Genomic DNA, 20,223 nt, shown 5'->3' with positions numbered 1-20,223 from the left:
GCTCTTTGCAAAATGGAACTTTCATCTCAGAACATCTTTCTGTCTCTAACCATGGGCTTTCTCTCACCTTCCTGGAATCTGCCACAGGAAAGAAAGGAATAAAAGGCAGATTATCGGCCCCTCTGCTGATTACTGCAGGTGGGAGTGACATCAATGCGCACCCTATCCCCACTGCTCTGAGCAATGTGACAGAGAAATAAATGAGTGTGCAGTTCATAGGTCCCCTTCTCTGCGCCTTTCAGGTTCCTCCCCTACGTCTATGACAGCACATCCAACACCACATTGCAATTTATCTGCCTGATGTGGCCACCTCCCCTCTGAGATTCCTGGGGGCATTGATTATTCATCCTTTAATCCTTGGCAGTCAACTGGCTGGGGTCACTGGGGTCACTGTTGAAGTCGGCATATATCACAGCGCTAGGTGAATGCGGGGCTGGAGATCAGGAGACAAGGGTGCTGACCCTGGCTCTCTGGTGACTGGCTGTGTGAGGGGGGACAAATCATTTGGGCTCCCTGAGTCTCATTCCTTCATGTATGGAATGAAGGATCTGGACAGGATGAATGGTCCTCAGCTGGGCAGGGGTGCAACAGTTAGAATCCCCTGTGGGGCTTTGGCAGCCTCCACAAGGGCCAAAATTTGGGATAAGAGAGAAATTTGGGGAAAGGGTCCTACAGGTGAGAACCATTAGATTAGAAAGTGGGGGATGAAAAAGTCTAGCCAAATATGACTCAGGGAAGTACTTCCCTTGACCTGGGAGTGCTTTAAAAGTCTTTGAATTTGAATGGCTTCCAGCTGAACAGGGAACAGCTCCCCCCAGACGCCACCTGCCCTGCTGACCACACACACCCTCATTCGCTCACCTACGCCATCCCAGCACTGGGGCATCGCTGAGGCTGTCTCCACTTTCTGTAATCCACGGAGCAATCCACTTTTGAGGTCCTTACAATGGGCTCTAATACACATATTCTGTGGCCCCACAGGACTTTGCTTTCTGAAGTGTCTCAGAAGAGGCTCTGGGCATGGTCTCTGAAGCTCTCTCTGCAGAAAGTGCTGACACAAGGGGTCTCTTGCCTCTTCTTCCAAAGCTAAATTCAAAAGAGGCTTCCAGGCTGTATTAGTCAGTGTTCCCCAGAGAAGCAGAATTAAGAGGAGATAAATGTGTGTGTGTGTGTGTGTGTGTGTGTGTGTGTGTGTTTACTAGGAGCTTTATTATAGGGAACTGTCTTACGTGACTATGGAGGCTGACAAGTCCCAAGATTCACAGGGAAAGTCAGCAAGCTGCAGACCCAGGGGAGCTGATGACACAATCTGAAGTTCAGCAGGCTCAAGCCCCAGGAGCTGATGTTTCAATTCAAGGTGGAAGGCAGGAAAAAAAATGAAATCCTAATTCGAAGGCCACAAACATTTTCTTACACAGAGGATGGTCAGCCTTTTCACTCCATTCAAACCTTCAACTGATTGGATGACACCACCACTTTAGGGAGGGCAATCTGCTTTGCTCAGTCTACCTGTGTACATGTTAATCTCACCCGGAAACACTCAGAATAATGGTTAAACAAAACCTGTGGCTCAGTCAAGTTGACTGTAAAATTAGCCATGATAAGGACCTACCAATTCTGCTGGTGGTCAGAGCAGTGGGGAGAGAGGAAGGTATGAGGTAGGTGTGGTTGTTAGTCCTAATTCTTTACTCTTCCTAATTCTTCACATCTTTTTCATTGAGTCTTTGCAGTACCTCCCACTAGGATAAATAAAGTCTAATTCCTTGCCTCCTCAATGTTAGAATTGCCCTTACGTTCTCTGTTGCGTGACCGGAGACGCCAATGAACAGCTTAGGCTGGTAGAATATTAGTGGGCATGATGTGAGCGGAGACTTCACTGTGCTTTCTGGATTTGGCTTGGCCTTCTGTACCCTGTGAGATACCATGAGAAAAGAATCCCCCAGGTAGCTGCTGCTCCTTTAGACTGGGACATGAGGAGCTGGGACATTCCATTCCAGCAACCAAGTCCAGCTTGAGCCTGCAACCAAGTTCAACTCACCCCGTGTCTAAAGCAAGAGCTATCCTATCCTAATGCAGACTTGGGAGTGAGAAGATAAGTGTTTGTTTTTGTAAATCATGGTGATTGGAGGTTGTTAGTTACACAGCATTATTGCAGGAGTAGCCACTCTATAAGAGAAGAAGGATGGTGGCCTGAGGGTGGCATTGCCAGGGGAGAGTAAAGGCATCTGGCCATCATCCTACCGGCTCACAGAGCGGCAACCCAGTGTTCACCATGCACAGATGCCTTCTCTGTAATAGCAAAAGGCACCCCGAAGGAAGGCAAAAGAATGAAGGGCCTCTGTCCAGACCACGCCCAGAGCCTCTTCTGAGACTCCTTTTCTTCTTGGCTTCCATAATCTCAGAGACAGCATGAAACATAGTCTGCCTTGTTCTAGATTTATCCACGTGCCACCCCTGACCATTTTCCCTCTCAGTTGTAAGCTCCTGAAGAGCAAGAACCATCAGTTCTACAAGAGCACGTGGCACTTCAATGATTCAATTAAATAGTCATTATTGAATATAGAACAATAAAGGGGTTCACCCCACTGATGACACAAATAGCCCTGAGAGATGTCGAAATCACAACTAGAACAGAACCATCAAAACCACAAGAGAGGCTCCCTTTTGGTCACAGTTTCCTGAACCACAAGGCATCGTCAGTTCCCCAGCACTGCTCAGCCTGCAGACGCATGTCAGGAAGGCCTGCAGGTGGGAAGTCTGCAGCGACAGTCTGATCCTGTTAGCCAGCACACATCAATCACCTGCTGGGTGCCGGGCTGGCTGCAGCAGCAGCCCAGGTGACACCGCTGGAGATGGCTGTAACGGCCACAGAGAGGAAGGACACCTACCTGAGAGCTGGGAGGGGCGACCAAATTAATTCCCGGCGGGGCTGCCAGTGCTCCAGACGGTGGGCCCATGGCAGAGGTGATGACTCGATATGGAGAACCCAGGGCATTGAGGGGGGTGCCCACTGCACTCAGAGTTCGTGGGGCACTCACTGGGGTATCCGTGTAGCTGGGGTGGCTGTCCATTGGCTTCCCTGTGGACAAGGCTGCCGACGGGCTCATGGACGTGGAGCCGGTGTGGCCAGGGGAGCCTGTAAGGAGAAGAGTATAGGTGGGTGACGAAGCACGAAAAGGGGACCTGTGCGGACAGAGGCCCAGCCCTGCCCCTGCTTTTGTTTCCCATATCCTCTTTTTAGCTACACCTGAACATCTGGGAACACCGAGTGCTCACATCTACGTGGAGCTGATAGTATGAAGACCTGGAAAGGGCAGAGAGAGGAGAGGGCCTGTCTTAGGACAGAAATCCTCACTGATGCTTTAGTTCTCTGGGGTGCTGCCTGCAGGCTGCCTGGGCTAAGTTGGACCCACACCAAGTGCACCAAGGGGCATGGCCCACAGATCCCAAGGCCTGGGCAATGTGGCTTGGGCCAGCCAGACCAGGAAGCTGAGTCAATACCGAATCCCCGTGCATGGGGTGGAGTGAGGAGATGCCCTGGCTGCCCCAGAATTCCCTGCCTCTCACTCCTATAACTGAAACAGAGCTGAAATCTATTCATTCCCATCCTATAAACCTTCATCAAGGTGCCAGGGCTGTGGTTCAGAGCCAGAGAGAACAGCGTTCCTGCTGTCGGGGTCCCCCCCTTAATGCTGATAGGGAAGGGGGGATGCTGTCACACCACTAGCCTCCTACATCTGGTAAAGCTCATGCCCACGAGGTTCTTTTCCTGCCACTGCCATTTCTGCAGCATAAGGATAATCAGTACTGAGGGAAAGGCTCAGAATGGCCGGGCATGGCTTTACGGCTACAGAGGCCCAGGAAGTGCAGAATGACAAGTGCAGACAGGCCTGCCAGAGACTCTTTCCACTCTGGAGGATGAAATGATGCAGCCACAGGTATCCGTGGAACAGGTTCGGGGTCAATGAGCACAACAGCAGTGTCACCAGGTGGCCATCTTGGTGCCACTGTTCTCAGATAAATTGAGGCCACATTCACCTGTAGCCAGTAGCACGCTCAAGATGAAACAGAAGGAGGATACCCTCGTGTCATCTTGGGACCCTGGCATGGAACACTCTCTCCTGAGGGAGGAGCTGCAAACTTCATGATCTGTGGCAGCAGAGACTGGAAAACACAATAGGACGGCCCCGCCTGGATCACCGCATGGATCCCTGCACAGCCGGCTTGCACAGATGCAGGGAAACCATGTGCCTGACAGCTGCACTCGGCTCGGCCACGGCAGCCCCGGTGTCCACGTGGATAGAGAATGGGAGGACTGAGCGGTCAGTCAGCACAGCCTGCTATAGAAGGTACCCGATTCTCATATGCCTACCAGGAGTCAGACGCCGTGCCACGCAGACATGGTGCTGAGCAGAATGAGCTCGTGCCTGGCTTTTTATGGCTCACTATTCATGCAACAGATATTTCTTGAGTCCCACCACAGGCAGGGCACTGTCCTAAGCTTTTCAGAGACATCAGTGCGTGCTATGTACAGTGTCCCAAATAGGATGCAGGGAAGAAGTTGCTTCCTTCGGATTCTGGAGAACAGAGAATGTCAGAAATATAACCAGAGAAGAAGATCATTTTCTCTCGGAGCTTTGGCTAGCTTAGTTAAGGGCTGCTTGTGGGAGGAAGCCACTCCCACATCCAAAGAAGCCAGGATCCTCTTGTCATTCTACCTACAGAATTGCAATCCACCAGGGGCAACTGCTCATAAACAGATAAATGCCAAGACCCCATGTCCTAAGCACCAACACTAAGGATGAACCGCAGGCTAGGGGCCCACAGCAGAGTGGCAAAGGGGTTAAAATGCACAAGTTAGGCAGTTTTTTTTTTTTGTCCTCAACAGCCTCAGGTAATTTGCATAAATTAATTCTTTATGCTGACAATCAGCCTATGAGGATTAGTTCAGCTTTTTGCAGGTGAAAAAACTGAGGCTCCATCTCACCCTATGCTTGTCCCAGTTCCAGGATGACTTGCCCCACCTCCATTGTTCAGGAAGCTCCTATTCATCCTTCAAGGTCTAACTCAAGTGTCACCTCCTCCTGGAAGCTTTCCCGGGCATTCCTGCTCTGGTTTGATGCCCTCTTCTGTTTTCTAACAGCTTTCTGTGCTTATTTGTAGCTTAGCCCTTATTATACTGTATTACCATATTTGTTTATTTCCTTTCTTTTTCACTAAACAGAGAGGAGAAAACCAGGTCCACTTTTGTTTCCCCATCCCGGACAGTAAGTGGCAGAGCCTGGACGCAAATTGTCAGTCTGAAGCCCACATATTTGCTGTCTCCAGTATTTGCTGTCAAGGACAGTAAAGATGGTATGAATAGCCACCTGTATCAAGAGTACAAGATGACTCAATTATGAAGTGATCTCAAGCTGAAAGTTCATCTGAAGGAGAGGAAAGATGGCAGCACTCAAGACCTCGAGCCAAGGAAATCAAAAAGCTTTCCAGATGGCCACTGATTAGAAAGAACAATTTTAGACTCTTCCCAGGCCTTGGAGGTGGTGACATTTAAGAGGCCAATGTATACCTTTACTCTGTTACTGAGATAAAGTGTGACAGGTGAGTCAGGAGCCAGCCCTGACTTGACAGGTGAGGAGCTATGAATGCCACTGGGAAGGCAGCTGTCCCTCCCCGCACAGCCAACCCATATGAAGGAAATCAACTTTTCCTTCCAGCCATTGCCTTCCCCAACAGACCAAAGGGCCCTGCAACTTTCCCTTTCATTCTGCTTTGGGATATCAGAGAGACTGTGCATTTTAATCCCACATCCCCAAGGTCAAGCCCAGCACCTGACACCAGGTCTAGACCAATGCGATAGGCAAGAACAAGAGTTTGTTCAAACATATATCAGCCCAAGAGTTCCCAGGGTGTGGAACCTGCACCTCCAGTGACAAGGGACATTTTAGGTGGTAGGTAGGCAAACTCTACAGCAAGGGACTGGGCTATCATTTTTTTTGTATAAAATCATCTTCTTCAAGATGGCTACCCTAGCTTTCTATAAAAGAGTAAATTGATTTAATAAAAAGTCTAAAGCATAATCATTTCTCTATATCAATAAAAACTTTGAAATGAAAAAAAAGTCTAAAGACACTGGTACATATATTCGATATATAAAATATGAAAATAATACACAAAAGCATGATGTTTAGGAAACATCAATTTGTGTAAAATATGCATAATATAATAATTATGCAAAATATGCATAATACTTTGAAGAATGCCCAAATTGTTTTTTCTTTTTATTTATTTATTTATTTATTTTTATTAAATCATAGCTGTGTACACTAGTGCAATCAAGGGGTACAAGGTGCTGGTTTCATATACAATCTGAAATATTTTCATCAAACTGTTTAATATAGCCTTCATGGCATTTTCTTAGTCCAAATTGTTTTAAAAATAAAATGAGATGATGTGAAAGAGATTCAAAATTTAAAATACATTGTTGTTGCTGTTAACAGAAAGTAAGGCAATCCCACTTACTCTGCACAGTGGTGAGAACAGCAGTACCTTGCTGAGACAGAAGGAAACAGGGGGCTAAAGTCTGGTTTTCCAAGAGCCTTAAAAAGGTGGCTTATTTCATGGGCGGCGCCTGTGGCTCAAAGGAGTAGGGCACTGTCCCCATATGCCGGAGGTGGCGGGTTCAAGCCTAGCCCCGGTCAAAAACTGCAAAAAAAAAAAGGTGGTTTATTTCTGTGGAGTCCGTGACCCAGAAGGGGTGAGCTATTTTATAATCCCATTTTAAAAAATAAAACAGAATTGAAAAAGAAAATACTTCTTACACGAATGCATTTTGGTTCTTCAACTTTCACAATGACCCAGGAGTTCTTAGAAATAAATAACTTTGCTTTTATACAAGCTGGAAAACAATGACTTTTATAACAAAAGTGTTTCCCAATGGAAAATTCATTCATCCCCCCAAGTAGACACTAATACATACCTGTCCAGGACATTTTTGTCAACCTCTCCCACTTTTTTTCTCACAGCCACATGCAAACTATAACTAGTGTCAAAAAGCACCAGAAGTTTTCCAGAAACCTTTGTCCAATTTCTTTGTCTTCATCACCAAGCCTTCCAATTAAGCTATAAAAAAGGACAGAAAAACTGACAGGTTTCCCTTCAACCCAGGAGGAGTGGCCAGGCTCCTGTTTGAAGGGTGAGTAGCGTTCACTGCAAGTTGATCTGGGGTAGAGTCTGCCTGGCCCTCAGCCCAGGGTAAGCCTAGTTCAAATCCAAAGTCAAGTCTTTCTCTCATGCTCCCCTTTGGTCCCTGCTATAGTTTGGATGCATGTGTCCCTTCAAAATTCATGTTGGAACTTAAACCCCAGGGCGATGGTATTAAGAGGTAAGTCTTTTATGAGGTGAGTAGGCCCTCAAGGGCTCTACCCTCATGAATGGGACTCATCCCCTTGTGAGCGAGGCCTCAGAGAGCTTCTCGGTGCTTCCTTCCTCTTGCACATGAGTACACACTGCTTGTCCCTTCTTTGCCCCTTCTGTCTTACAAGGACTCAGTGAGAAGCACCATCCTGGAAGGAGAGAGCAGCCCTCACCACACACTGACTCTCTTGGGGCCTTGATCCAGTCCTTCCCAGGACTATGAGAAATAAGTTTCTATTATTTATAAATTACACAATCTGAGACATTTTGTTATAGCAGCAAGAACAGCCTGAGACAATCTCTCAACCCGGTGGCTTTGCAGATAGGGACCCCTGGCCTCTGCTGCCCACTCCCCAGCCCCACATGCTCTTGATCTTCTAGCCACTCACACCATGCCCATTGCCCAGATGCATGGGAAATGCACAAATTCTGTGCTTTGCAGAGTTCATTGTCTTTGCTCAGGCAATGATTTTATTTAAAATAACACACCTAAAAAGAAAGGGATAGTGGAAGAGATTCCCTCTTTCCTGGCAACATAGCCAAGAATAATGTATCATGTTCCTGAGCCTCATGCCCCCAGGAAAAGACTCAGCACTTGGTGACCTCCAAGATCCCTCCTGACTCTCATGGCTCCCTAGCACTGAAAAGCAGGTGGTGGTGGTCGAGAGTAATCTGAGTCTGGACCACTTGCTGAGGGGACTCCATCCTGATCAGTTGGACTATGTCAGACCTTGACGATGTCTGGCATTCTGAATTGCAGTTTGAGATACTGAGAGTATCACCAGGAGCCAAAACTGTGCAGGGAATCTGTAGAGTACATAACTCTATAACAGCAATTTTCAACAGGTGTGCCATGAGGGGATTTTTAGGTGCACCATGAAAATGTTTAAAGATCATTATGAAATTATTTTTGAAAGAAGTTCAAAGCACAGTAGTATATTCATTTTTTTTTCTTTTTGATCAGCATAATTTAAGTGTGCCATGAAAGTTTAACTACAGGTTCAAGTGTGCTATGAGACAAAAAAGGTTGAAAAAGACTGCTCTTTGAGTTCTATAGTCCCTGCAGGTATCCTAGCACCATAGCTTCTGGGGTGCAATGCTCTGAAGAAGCAAGAGCTCTGAAGCCACAAAGTCCTAGAATGGACTCAAGGCTCCATCACTTTCTAGCCATGTAAACTTGAGCAAGGAACATGACCTTGCCAAACTGCAGTGTCCTCCAGCCATTAATTGAGACAAACACGCCCACCTCTGAGGACTGCTGAGAGTGCCTACCAGGAGCAGGAGGTCCATTAATTTTTCCTTAATGTATAGAACAAAAAATTAGAGTCTAGAGTTTATACTACTAGAAAGTATTTGCATAAGAAATCAATGCCACTGATGTTTACCAGAACCCAAACCTCTGAACAACATATTGCGTGTGAGTGTGTGTGTGTGTGCACACGTGTGCGCACACGTGACAGCGAGGGGGAGAGAGAGTTTCACTGAGAAAGAGGACGGAAAAGCCTGGGTACTCAGAACTACAGCATTCCTACCAAGGTAAGAAAGTTGCTTAGCAACTGCATCCTCAGCCAATAAAAGGAAAATGTCAAGGATGCAGTTTTTCTGACTGGCCAGACAAGGGAGCAAATGGCTTGGCGTTTCCACCCCTTTGCTGTTGTGCCAGGCAGGGTAGCGAGTTTGCTCTCCCATTAGCAAGCTCTTCAGGATGGAGTGGGAACTTGTAATGAATCATTGATAATGGCTAATGCCCACCAGGGGGAAAGGGACAAAGCAGAAGACATGCTATTTCTCAGAGTCAGGAGCCTCCATCTGAAGTCAAGGGCACACCATGGGGCCCTACTCCACTCTGATCTCTCCCACGGTGGGACAATCACACACCAAAGCAGTCTCCTTTTCTGCACTGGAAGGATATGCTGCATAGGCCTAACAATCCTAGAATCCTCAGATGCCCGGCTTGTTCCTCTTGTCTCAGGGAAACTCACTCATGTGTCCTTTCCCTGCTTGGTCACCAGGCTCCTAAGCAAGGTCAGCAGGAGACGACCCTACCAAGGCACGTTAATTGCCACTAATGTCATCTCCTCTGCTGAGTGACAACAATAATGATAGCTAATGTTTATCAAGCAATTGCCACAAGCCAGACATGGTCCTAATCGTTCTACATAGACAGGTTGAACATCCCCAATCCCAAAATCCTAAATCTAAAATGCTCCAAAATCCAAAACTTTTTGAGCACCAACATGACTCTGTGGTCATTGGAGCATTTCAGATTTTTGGATTGGGGATGCTGCACCAGCAAGAACATGAGCTGGTATCCCAAAATTGAAAAAATCCAAAATCTTAAACAAGTGTGGTCTTAAGCATTTCAGATAAGGGATACTCAACCTTTATGTGATAGCTAACATTTATTACACACCTGCTTTACCTAGCAGTCTTCCAAGATTACATGCATCCTCTCACTTAAGAATCTCAAAGACTCTTGACGGTAAGGGACTGTTATTATCACCATCCCCACGTTTCTCACAGGCGAGAGAAGACCCAGAGGTACTAACAAACTGCCCAAGATCACCTGGCTGGTAAGGAGTGGGGCCAGGTTCCAAACCCAGGCAGTCTTGTCTATGGCTGCAGTGCTCACCCCTACATAATGCTTGCCACTTGGTCGGGGGATACAAATAGTGGATTATGTGTAAGAACAACTGAGATATTCAATTGTTACCCTATGCTCCTCACAACTCACTTACGGATCCTAATGCATTTTAAACGCACGTAATTGCATTGTGGCAAGTGAATATGGCTAGGGATAGGGGCAAGAGACTGGGCCCTCAAAGGTACTAATAAAAGAAAAGTTAAAATCTTTTCCCAGGTTTTGATTTTAATATGTGGAACCTGATTTCAGTTTCTGGGATAGAGGCTAGCAACCTTCTCTGAAAGGCCAGACAGTACACATTTTAGTCTTTGCTAGCTGTGCTGTCTCTGTGACAACTCTATACGATATCCATGGTCGCGTGAAAGCAGACACAGCCGCTGCATAAGCGGATGTACACTCCTGTGGCTGTGTTCCAGTAAGCCCGCCACCCGCTGGGGGACTGTTGTGGAGAAGTGTTCGTACCATTTCTGATTGCTCTTCAGTTAGCAGTGATGCACGGCCCTTCGGCTCCACACGGCTCTCCCTCTGGCTTCCTCTCCTGGAGCTCAGTTGTCAAAGCTGGGCAGAGGGCCTGGGCAGAGGGGCGGGCAGATCTCCTAGTCCCACCCCTCAGTTAACCGGTGAGGACACTTGGGAAAGTAGCTGCGGCTTGTCCAGGACCCGGGCTGCTTATGGTCTTCATATTGGGGTCCCCTTGGCGTAGCAGGAAGGGTAATAGAGGGAGCTAAGCCAGAGCATCTGCTTAATGCTGCCGACCACGGGGAAAAGGCTAACCTCCCACAGTGTAAGGGTTAAGCGAAATGAAGCCTGGAATATTGTAAATGCAATAGAAGTTAGCTCCCCTTTTTCTGTAGAAAACTGAGAGAGTAGGGTACTAAGTTCAGTTAGAATTTCACATGTATGTTTTTCTTAGAGGAGGCAGGCCCATTCTTACCATGTCAGACTGCATGCTAGGAGATGCTGACAGGGTGAAGTAAGGAAGACAGGAATTCTGCTGCAAAATGAGCCCCAGTTTCAGAAAAGTACATTTTGAAAATCATTCCAAGGGTGGCGCCTGTGGCTCAGTGAGTAGGGTGCCGGCCCCAAATACTGAGGGTGGTGGGTTCAAACCCGGCCCTGGCCAAACTGCAACAACAACAAAAATAAATAAATAAATAAATAAAATAAAAATCATTCTGGGTTAGGAGCTCACGAGGCAGGCAGAAAGGGAGCCACGACCTGGGACTTCCAGCCCGTATGGTCTTCAGAGACCCTACAGGAGTCCATGACCTTGACCTGGAGTCCCTTGCCATGTCCTATCTAAGTCACTGTAACTGAATAGGGAATGGAGGCAGCAGGAGTTTCTAGTTTGAAGATCAATCTCAAACTCCTGATGGGACTTCAGAATTAACATCAAACTTACAAAATGGAAGGCGTCTGTGATCTTTAATTCAAAAAGTATTTACACGAAGTCAGAGAACGGCAAGCAAAGTGCTTAATAAGTGCTTTGGGATGGTTGCCTGGATTTCATTTCTGTGACTGCCTCTCCTTTGTTCCTCCTTTTCATGCTACTGGTCACTGGCGTGATGGGGAAGCACTCAGTACAGGGTGTCCCCAAAGTCACCCCTAAAGTCTCCATGCATATAAAGAAAATGGGAAATCGTAGCTGACTGTACCTTTGTTTACACAATATTCATTACAACATTTTACAAAATATTCCCCGCATCTCGGCCACCTCTTTGCAAAATTCTGTAATGAATATTGTATAAACAAAGGCATAGGTAGCTACAATTTTCCCTATGTATGGCGTCTTTAGGGGTGACTTTCGGGACACCCTGTATTCTGTTGTCTCGGCTCCTATGAAGTGGAGAACAGAGCAGAGTAAGAATATCCCAGACTGACAGGAAATGCCATCCATCAGTCATGCAGCAAAGCTCAGCTGAGCACCTGACTTACACAAGAGCTGTTCAGGGCACCAAGAACATCAGACCCATCCCCTGCCCCAAATGCTTAAACTGGTTACAAGCTCTGAAGCTTTCGAAACATTTGGAGATTAATTATTTCTGGAAATTTTTCTTGGGGTTGAGTTTAAGTAAATGGATCCCAAGAATGTAGGTATATAGAACCCAAAAGCAAATAATGCTACAGCATTGTACTAGAAATATAGTTCACAGTACTTAAAGGTGAGTGTGGTTTTTAGAAGAAAGACCACGGTGAGAGGCTAGGGAGAGCCTATCTGAACAAGAAGTCCAGAGAGATTAAGGGACAGCAGTCACGGATTCAAAAGCAGGGTGTGCGCAAAATTGGTGTTCAGAGGCATGAGGAACAAGAGGTGAACTGGGGGCACCCTCGGCAAATATTTCTAAACACTTACCGGTGTTTATCTTTGTAGAATAACCAGTACATGGCGTACCAGGATGAGGAACTGGCTTACAGGGACAGACAGCCGTTCCTTGTTAGTAGGGTCCCTTGGTGCCTCTCATTTGTTAGGGATGGCGTAATTCCATCTGTACTAGCAAGGTTTATAATTTGGGTGGGAAAGGTGGTGTACAAGCAAAATGCCATTAATTACATCTAGAAAGGTTGACGGAAATTGTGTTAGGCTAGACTCAGATTCTTGTGATTCACAGCAAGCCCTTGAAAGGGCCACTTTACCATTCTGAACCTCAGTTTCCTAATCTGTCTAATGGGGATAATTCTTGCCTTACAGACTACTCTGAGTCAGCTTGAAGTTTATGTGAAATAGACAATGGCCTCTGGGAAGGACCCCTGTATCTAGTGCCTAGCACAGGGCCTGGCACATACTAGGTGCTCAACAAATTATTTTTGACTGAACCAATGATTGATATGGAAAAATAGCATCTACATATTTATAAAAAGTTTTATGACCATAAGGCATAATGAAGTGAATGGAAAAAGCCTGGACCCAGGAGCCAGACCTGCTGTTTTTGTCCTATGTGGCCTTAAGAGAGTTTCTCAACCTCTCTGAGATTATTTCCTCTTCTGTAAAATAAAGTGATTCTTCAAGCCCTAAAAGTCTGTTTTCTAAACAAAAATAATGTGGTCTCATTAATCTGTGCCATAATTAATTTGGACTGGTGACTAAATCAGGTCATGGACTAATTCGTATTTGCTCATTCACAAAATAATAGTGAAAAAAGAAAGGTTTGTTAAGCAAATAAGATAGTAGAAGTGTTGAGCCTATTTAAGATACATCTGTTTTCAAGCAACTTGAAAAGCATAGTAGGGGCTTCATTAGCATATTAACGGGGTGTTAATTACAAAGACTCTTTTAAAGCAGGTTTTATAAAATCCCCACTTAGCAACCATTAGCTTGTGGTACTTGAAACACAAACTATTCACGTGTGTTACTTAGAAGTAATAAAATTGTAATTTAAAAGTAATCTGCCAACTTGTCACAAATTTAGACTGATTTTTCTCTCAATTGATCCAAATGAGTGAGGTTTTGCTATAATTATACATAATGCTGGTGATAATGAGACTGATTATCAGTCTTTCCCTGCTTTTCACTACCTCCATCATTACAGATTTTAGGGGAAGCGGCAGGGTTGAGGGAGAGGGAAAGAAGAGGGGGAAGGGAGGGAGGAGAGGGAGAGAGACTAAAGGATGTCACTCTCCCCTCCCCCATCCTCCAACCAGTAGACAAACAACTTCCCAGCCCCCACCCTGAACAGCCCTTCAGACCCTCCTCTGGGGGCTGCAGGAATCCAGGTGGAACTGTCCATTGTGGCTCCGAAGGCAGCCAGCTGGTCAGAACAGGGGCTGGCGGCATGCAGAGGTCCCCCCAGAAGCTAATGGGCCCTTTAGTCTGCATTCCCACTGAGAGGCCTCCGGCTGCACCTCCAGGGGCAGAAGAAGGGTCTCTCCTACACACTCTCCACTCTCCACAGGCTCCTAGATTTTCCCCACTGAGAAAGTCAGAAAGGGCTTTGGTAGCAGGGAAAGCTTCTCATCAAAAGATGGGGCTTCTACCTCTGCCCCCCACTTGCTGGGAATTTTACATCTAACATCGTGTTTTCCACATCTGTTAAAATGCAGAGCTTTGCACCAATAAAACGGGTATAAATTACCCTCCCGTTCAATCTCAGGCTGCTTGTGCAGCTCAGAGGTTTCTGTGAAAGTGCTTTTGGAGATGCTGATAATAATAATTCAAATATAAGAAACGCATATTAGCTAATCCCCAGTGTCTCCGTGGCTCTTCTGTGGAAGGAGAAGAGGGAAGATTGGCTGGGCTGGGAGCTCTGAGGAAGGGAACAAGAGCTGAGGTTGGAATTCTAAGGGGCTGAAGTCAGGATGGGGAGCATCCCGACTCCCCATTAGAAAGGGGTTCAGCCAAAATCCTGAGTCCGGAAGGGGCAAGAAGGGCCAACCTGCATAACTACTGTAAGAATTAGCAGAGTTGTACCGTACAGTGCATGGTGGGGCTGGAATTAAAACCCAGATCTGCTACTTTGCCCCAGATTCCAATGCCGCTTATAGTGTTTGCTCACTCTGTTCCCCAGTTTTTTGCATCTGTAGGATAATAAGAGCACCAACGGGGCGGCGCCTGTGGCTCAGTCAGTAAGGCGCCGGCCCCATATACCGAGGGTGGCGGGTTCAAACCCGGCCCCGGCCAAACTGCAACCAAAAAATAGCTGGGCATTGTGGCGGGCGCCTGTAGTCCCAGCTACTCGGGAGGCTGAGGCAAGAGAATCGCTTAAGCCCAGGAGTTGGAGGTTGCTGTGAGCTGTGTGATGCCATGGCACTCTACCCAGGGCCATAAAGTGAGACTCTGTCTCTACAAAAAAATAAATAAATAAATAAGAGCACCAACCTTCAAGCTGTGGGTATGAATGAGTTAATACAGCTTAAATGTCCCTTATCTAAAATGCGTAGGCTCAGAAGTGTTTCAGATTTTGGAATATTTGCATTATGCTTATCAGTTGGGCATCTCTAATCTGAAAATCCAAAATCCAAAATGCTCTAATGAGCATTTCCTTTGAGCATCACGTCGGCACTAAACAAGTTCAGGATTTGGAAGCATTTTGGATTTCAAGTTTGGAATAGGGATGCTCCACCTGCACTTTCACTCTTTTGTGAGGATTACCGAGTCGGGGCTGGGTGATGAGAACCACCCAAATCCAAGGCCTTCTAGAAAATAAACCCCCATTCCCTGGGCCTCTATGTCATCTTTCAAATAAAAGAAGAAAATACCAGATCCTCTGAGAGCCCCCACATGCCAGCCGCCCAGTGCCGGTGCCTAAATTCTCTGCAGGCCCAGAAGCTACATAATGAGGGGAAGGAAGAGGTGGAGCATTGAGATTGCTCTTTGCACAACTTCTCCCCCGCCGCTATTCAGTGCTCTATCTCTCGGATTGTAAATGTTTCAGAAAATAGTTTATACTAATTATGTTCCTCCCTAAATCTCATAAACAGTTACTCCTTCCTACATAAAGCCAAACCACTTACAACCATGGTAGGCTCCAGTTAGCTACCCACACATCTGCGGCGAGGAAAATATGTTCTTGCATATGCCCACAACATGCACACACACATATGCAAGCACCTCGAACTCAACTCTTCCTCTGCGGCGATCGTGAAAAGGGGAATATTCTACAGGGGGAGTCGGTCAAGGTCAATTAGGAAGGTCCCCAGGAAAGGTGCCTTTTAATGCTCCCAAGGTCACTGTTGCCCCTCCGTAATTCTTAAACCATCCTGTGGTTTACTCCTCACTGGCTAGCCCATATCTGTAATCACCTATCAGTGCTGGGCCTGAATATCTAAGGCTGGTTTGGGGCTCCAGAACCCCCCCTCCAGGGGTGTGCTGCTGACTCTAGCTTCACAGAGAAAGTGTGTCCCTCACAGAAGCCGTGAGAGGTGGCTCAGCAAAGCATGAAGTCTGGAGCCAGACCACCTGGGTTCAAGGCCTCAGCTGTGCCATTTTCCAGCTCTGAGACCTTTAAGAAGACATATCACCTCTCCACGACTCAGCTTCTTTGTCCATGAAAGAAGTAGGGTAACAATGGTAACAGCACCCACTCGCAGGGCTGTTCTGCCGAGTGAATGAGTTGCTGGTATTAGTGTCAGTGTGCTTGTTAAATGAGATGGGAGAGGTCCTCTCCTCCCTGATCCCCTCCTCACCCTGAGGATTACTGCACAATTGGATGAGGAGATTACAAGCTTTGTTTTGCTATCTTCTAAGAGGCAGCAACTGTCTCATCCCAGGAAAACACATCTCTAACTGAGCAGCTGGCAAGCCCAGGCGCAGGATCTCACTGTTGCACGGCAGGGCCTGGAGCTGGGAGAGTGGGTCTCTTCATGCGGTCGGCCACTGCCACCCAGGTAGTCACTACCCTTCACCCAGTTGGACCAGTCTTCTGTTGGCTGATCAGATGATGCCTGACATGTGGTAAGCATGACTCCAGACAAAAATCCCAACAGTTATTTCCCAAGGGTGACTCTGCTTCCCTTGAGATTCTCCCACAAATCATAGGAGCCCTCTGTGGTGCTATTTGCCAACATGTAAAAGGACAGGGCTCACATACCAAATCATTTAATAAATGCAGGGCAATTTGCTGCATGAGGACAAAGGCGGTTAGAGGCTGCAGGTGACCACTGCTTTAATCCTTGGATTTCCCCTGTGCCTGCTGCTCCGTGCTCCCACCTCCCTCCTCCCCAGTCACTGCAAGTTCTCAGACAGACCTCCCTGCAGAGGGAGTGGAGTCCTTCAGCTCACTTTTAGGCCTCTTCACTGGCACAGGCAAACAAAATGGAAATCAGCAGAACTAAACAGGATAATTGCTCTCCTCCCTCAGGAATGACAAGAAAAAGCAGCATGAGAGGGAGACGTTTAAACAACCCCTCCAGTTCCCAATGTCTTACTGAACGATTTTCTTCCTTCTGAGGCTGGAAAGAAACCATTCCATTTCCTTCTATCTGAAGCCTAATTACATGAAATACCAAAGCCCCCACAATTATGAAAGTCTAAGGCAGCAAAAAAATGTGGGTGTTGGTGGACTTACTTTTATTCTCCCAGATTCCTAATTCATTATTGTACAGTAATATCTGAGTTTTGAATTAATTTGCATGTTAGTACCTAAGCAAAAGGGAGGGAATGTAAATATTAACTTGTATTAGGTACCATATATGGGGGCTATACTTTAACAGCTGTTTTTCATGTGCTAGCTCATTAATTCTCACAACAACACTTCAAGAATAAGATTATAAATCTCAATTTAGAAAGAAAGATTAGGAGGCTCAGAGAGGTGCATCAGTTGGCCTCAGGTCACACAGCTAGTAAATGAAAAACTGGGAATCAAATTCAGCACACTGTCTCTCCCTATCCCTTCCCCACCCACACTGTTTTCACTATATCAGAATTGCATGGGAGCCCTGGGGTGGCAGGCGCATGCAGATTATTTGAGAACTATTTTGTTTATCTGCGGTTCAAATATCATGAAAAGTGTGCATGTGTGCCTGGATGTTTTCTGTTGCTCAAGAGCTTTCCTTCGTTGGTGTATTTAATGCGTGGCCAAGAAAACTCCTCTTCTTCCACTGTGCAGCAGAAAAGAAAATCATTAAAGCAACACTGTTACAAGTCTGAGTCACAGGCTTTTCTGCAAGCAAGCTGCAACTCAGCCCCACATAAACTTCAACTAGTCCCTGCTCTCCTTCAGGCCTCAGTTTACACGACTATGAAATGGGAGCTCTAAGAGGCTCTTTAAGGTCCGCCTTAGTATGCTAGCATTCCAAGATCCCAGCAAGCAGTCCCGGGGAATTTTAGACCAGAACTTCTCACTTCAGTTGTTTCCCTTAACTCTCGCCTTAAATCTTGTCTCCAACTGTCTCCAAGAGCCTCTTTGGCATTAATGAAGCCATAATCTCAGACTTTGGAGGTCCTGAAAATCTGGCTGCGGACAAACACGTTTCTCTAACAATTGAACTAGAATATGAAGGGAAAAAAGCAATTCTCATCTCTGAATGGGACTGAGATGGGAATTGAGGAGGATTTTCACATCCAGGGCACAGCCCTAAACTGGAAGTCAAATGCCCAGGTCATGCATTGGCCACCACTCTCGCTGGATCATCAGACTGATCCAAATAACTTGAACATTACTTCTGGAATATTTCCATGGCCTCCTACCCCTGGGTCCAAGCACGACCTCCTCATACCTTCCATATTACACACATTGCACAGTATTATAATGTATCTGTTTAACAAGGCTGCCCCCAGTCCAAAAGGCAGAGACTGTGTCCCATTCATATTTGTACTCCAGTGCCCAACCCATGCTTGACTCATAGAAACTATCCAGAGGACCCAGAATGAATGAGCAAACTCCCTGGTCTAACGCCTCCTGGGTAGGGATCCCTTCCACTTTGCAGAGTTCCACCATGCCTCCCAGAGTTTCTGCCCAGCCAAGTAGGGGAGCTTTACTCCCAAGCCTTCAGATGAATTAGCTAGCTGTCCACAGAGGAGGTCGGGAGAGCAAGGGGCTTTTCAGTTCTCAAGACCTTACCAGAATTTCTGCTTTGTCTTGCTTGCCAGAATACCCACTTGGCTCCCAAGAACATAAGCTACGTGTCACCAACTGACAAGCAAGAGGCTACTGGGTCAGCTGTTGGTTCCATTAATACCGAGCAGGGCGGCTGTGCTGAATGGACGGATCCCTGGGAGGGATGTGTCTGGGTGTTAAGACAGCCCGTGGACCCAGTCTCCTGAAGCTTCCAAGAAGTGTGACTGGGCTGCCCTGCCAGGCGCGGCAGCTTGAATCTTCACCTACCAGTTCTCTAAGACCCCAGCCCGCAGACCCCTCCCCAAGCCCCAGATCTCCACCCCCCAGCGTGGAAGTGACTGGCAGCGACCCTTGCAAGAGAACCAGGGCAGCAGCAGGGGAGGAGAGAAGAGGCTATTAGCAAATCAAAAGGGAAGAAAACAGAGAAAGGAAAACACTGTAGCAAATTAAAGCAGTATGTTTTCTTTTTCAAAATCCAATTTTAGGGGAAAACGCTTTTCAGTACAACGACCATGCCCTTGTTGCAAAGTATCTCAGAAACCCTTAATACAGGCAAAACCTTTTGAACCACATTTTTTTTTTCTCATTACAAGTTGGGTAACAGGATATCATAGTAATCTCCCTTTACCTCTTCCACTTCTCACACCCACACAAACACAGTGGGTTGTAACAAGGCTCTATTCTATCTGTCTCAGACACATTCTCAAGCAAATTGGTTTAGACGCTCTCCTTGGAATATCCCCATTGCTTCCTTCTGGTAAGCAGGCGTATCCTCCCCTACGACCCTTCCTCTCGCATGCACTTGCTCACACGCGCTCCTGTGAAAACATTAATGTGCATGTAAACCTATGTGCTCTCCGGACTGATCCCAGGCTCCCGCGTCTCCCCCGTCCACACAGGTCCGCACAGGGAAGCCCGCGGGAGACACTTACCACCGAAGCCTGCGGGAAACTTCATGAAGTGAGAATAATTTCCATACATGTTTACTCTTCAGTTCATGTTCCTCTCGCGTGTCTTGGAAATGTCTCGGCCTCTCGCGGCTCCAGGCAGCGCCGGGCTCGCTTCAACTCGGGCTAACAAGAGCGGTCATCGCGAGCTAGCAGCCCGGGGCGCACAGGCTGGGCCGGCCCTCCGGGATTAGTCAGGAATCTGCCTCTAGATCGCGGAGTCCACATAGTGCGGCGGAGCGGCTGTGGCGGCGGCAGCTGGCGCTTGTCAGTAATCACGCATGATGCGCCGCGGCGTCGCTGCCGCTGGAGGCCCTGTTGCTAGTTTGATTAACTCGGGGCTGGGCTGCTGCGTGCGACTCTTCCAGCTCGGGGCTGGTCCCCAGAGGTCCCTGCCGGGTGGCAGGATCTATTATCTAGTAAGCCAATCGATGTACGACAGCCCCGGAGTAGGGCAGGAGAGAGGGGGGGAGGTGGCAGGGAATGAAGACTCTTTAGGTGGCTTTTCCTTCCCTCGCACCCTCAAACATCAATGGGGTTTTATTCATGTGCGTTTTCTCCCTCTGGCCTCTATCTGCCCGTGCTGTGCTCTTGGTATTTGGTCTGTGAAAGAGGGTGGTGGTAGGGGCCCAGAGAGAGCAGAGCCCTTTCAGAAGCACAAGATTAGAAACGTGTGAGACAGTCTCCAGCTATGGGAAACTAAAATAGAGCAGCCCTAAGAATT

At 47.1% G+C, this 20,223-nt stretch overlaps 1 protein-coding gene across 2 annotated transcripts in view; it reads right to left on the bottom strand.

Moving 5' to 3' along the window:
• RXRG (retinoid X receptor gamma) overlaps positions 1-19,880 on the bottom strand; it is a 46,943-nt gene extending 27,063 nt beyond the window's left edge. Inside the window, exons 1-2 of one of the 2 annotated variants that reach the window (XM_053607079.1) lie at positions 19,485-19,880; positions 2,889-3,136 (exon numbers count right to left, since the gene is read on the bottom strand). In XM_053607079.1, the coding sequence (XP_053463054.1) occupies positions 2,889-3,136; positions 19,485-19,533 (297 nt within the window). In that variant the 5' untranslated portion in view covers positions 19,534-19,880. Of the gene's footprint in view, positions 1-2,888; positions 3,137-6,979; positions 7,008-19,484 lie in introns of those variants that run through there. The other variant, XM_053607080.1, reaches the window with a different exon arrangement.
• Between the last annotated feature and the right edge of the window lie 343 nt (positions 19,881-20,223).

This window comes from Nycticebus coucang, chromosome 10 (assembly GCF_027406575.1).
Source record: "Nycticebus coucang isolate mNycCou1 chromosome 10, mNycCou1.pri, whole genome shotgun sequence".
NCBI classification, from domain to species: domain Eukaryota; kingdom Metazoa; phylum Chordata; class Mammalia; order Primates; family Lorisidae; genus Nycticebus; species Nycticebus coucang.
This window is presented reverse-complemented; position numbering and strand designations above follow the sequence as displayed.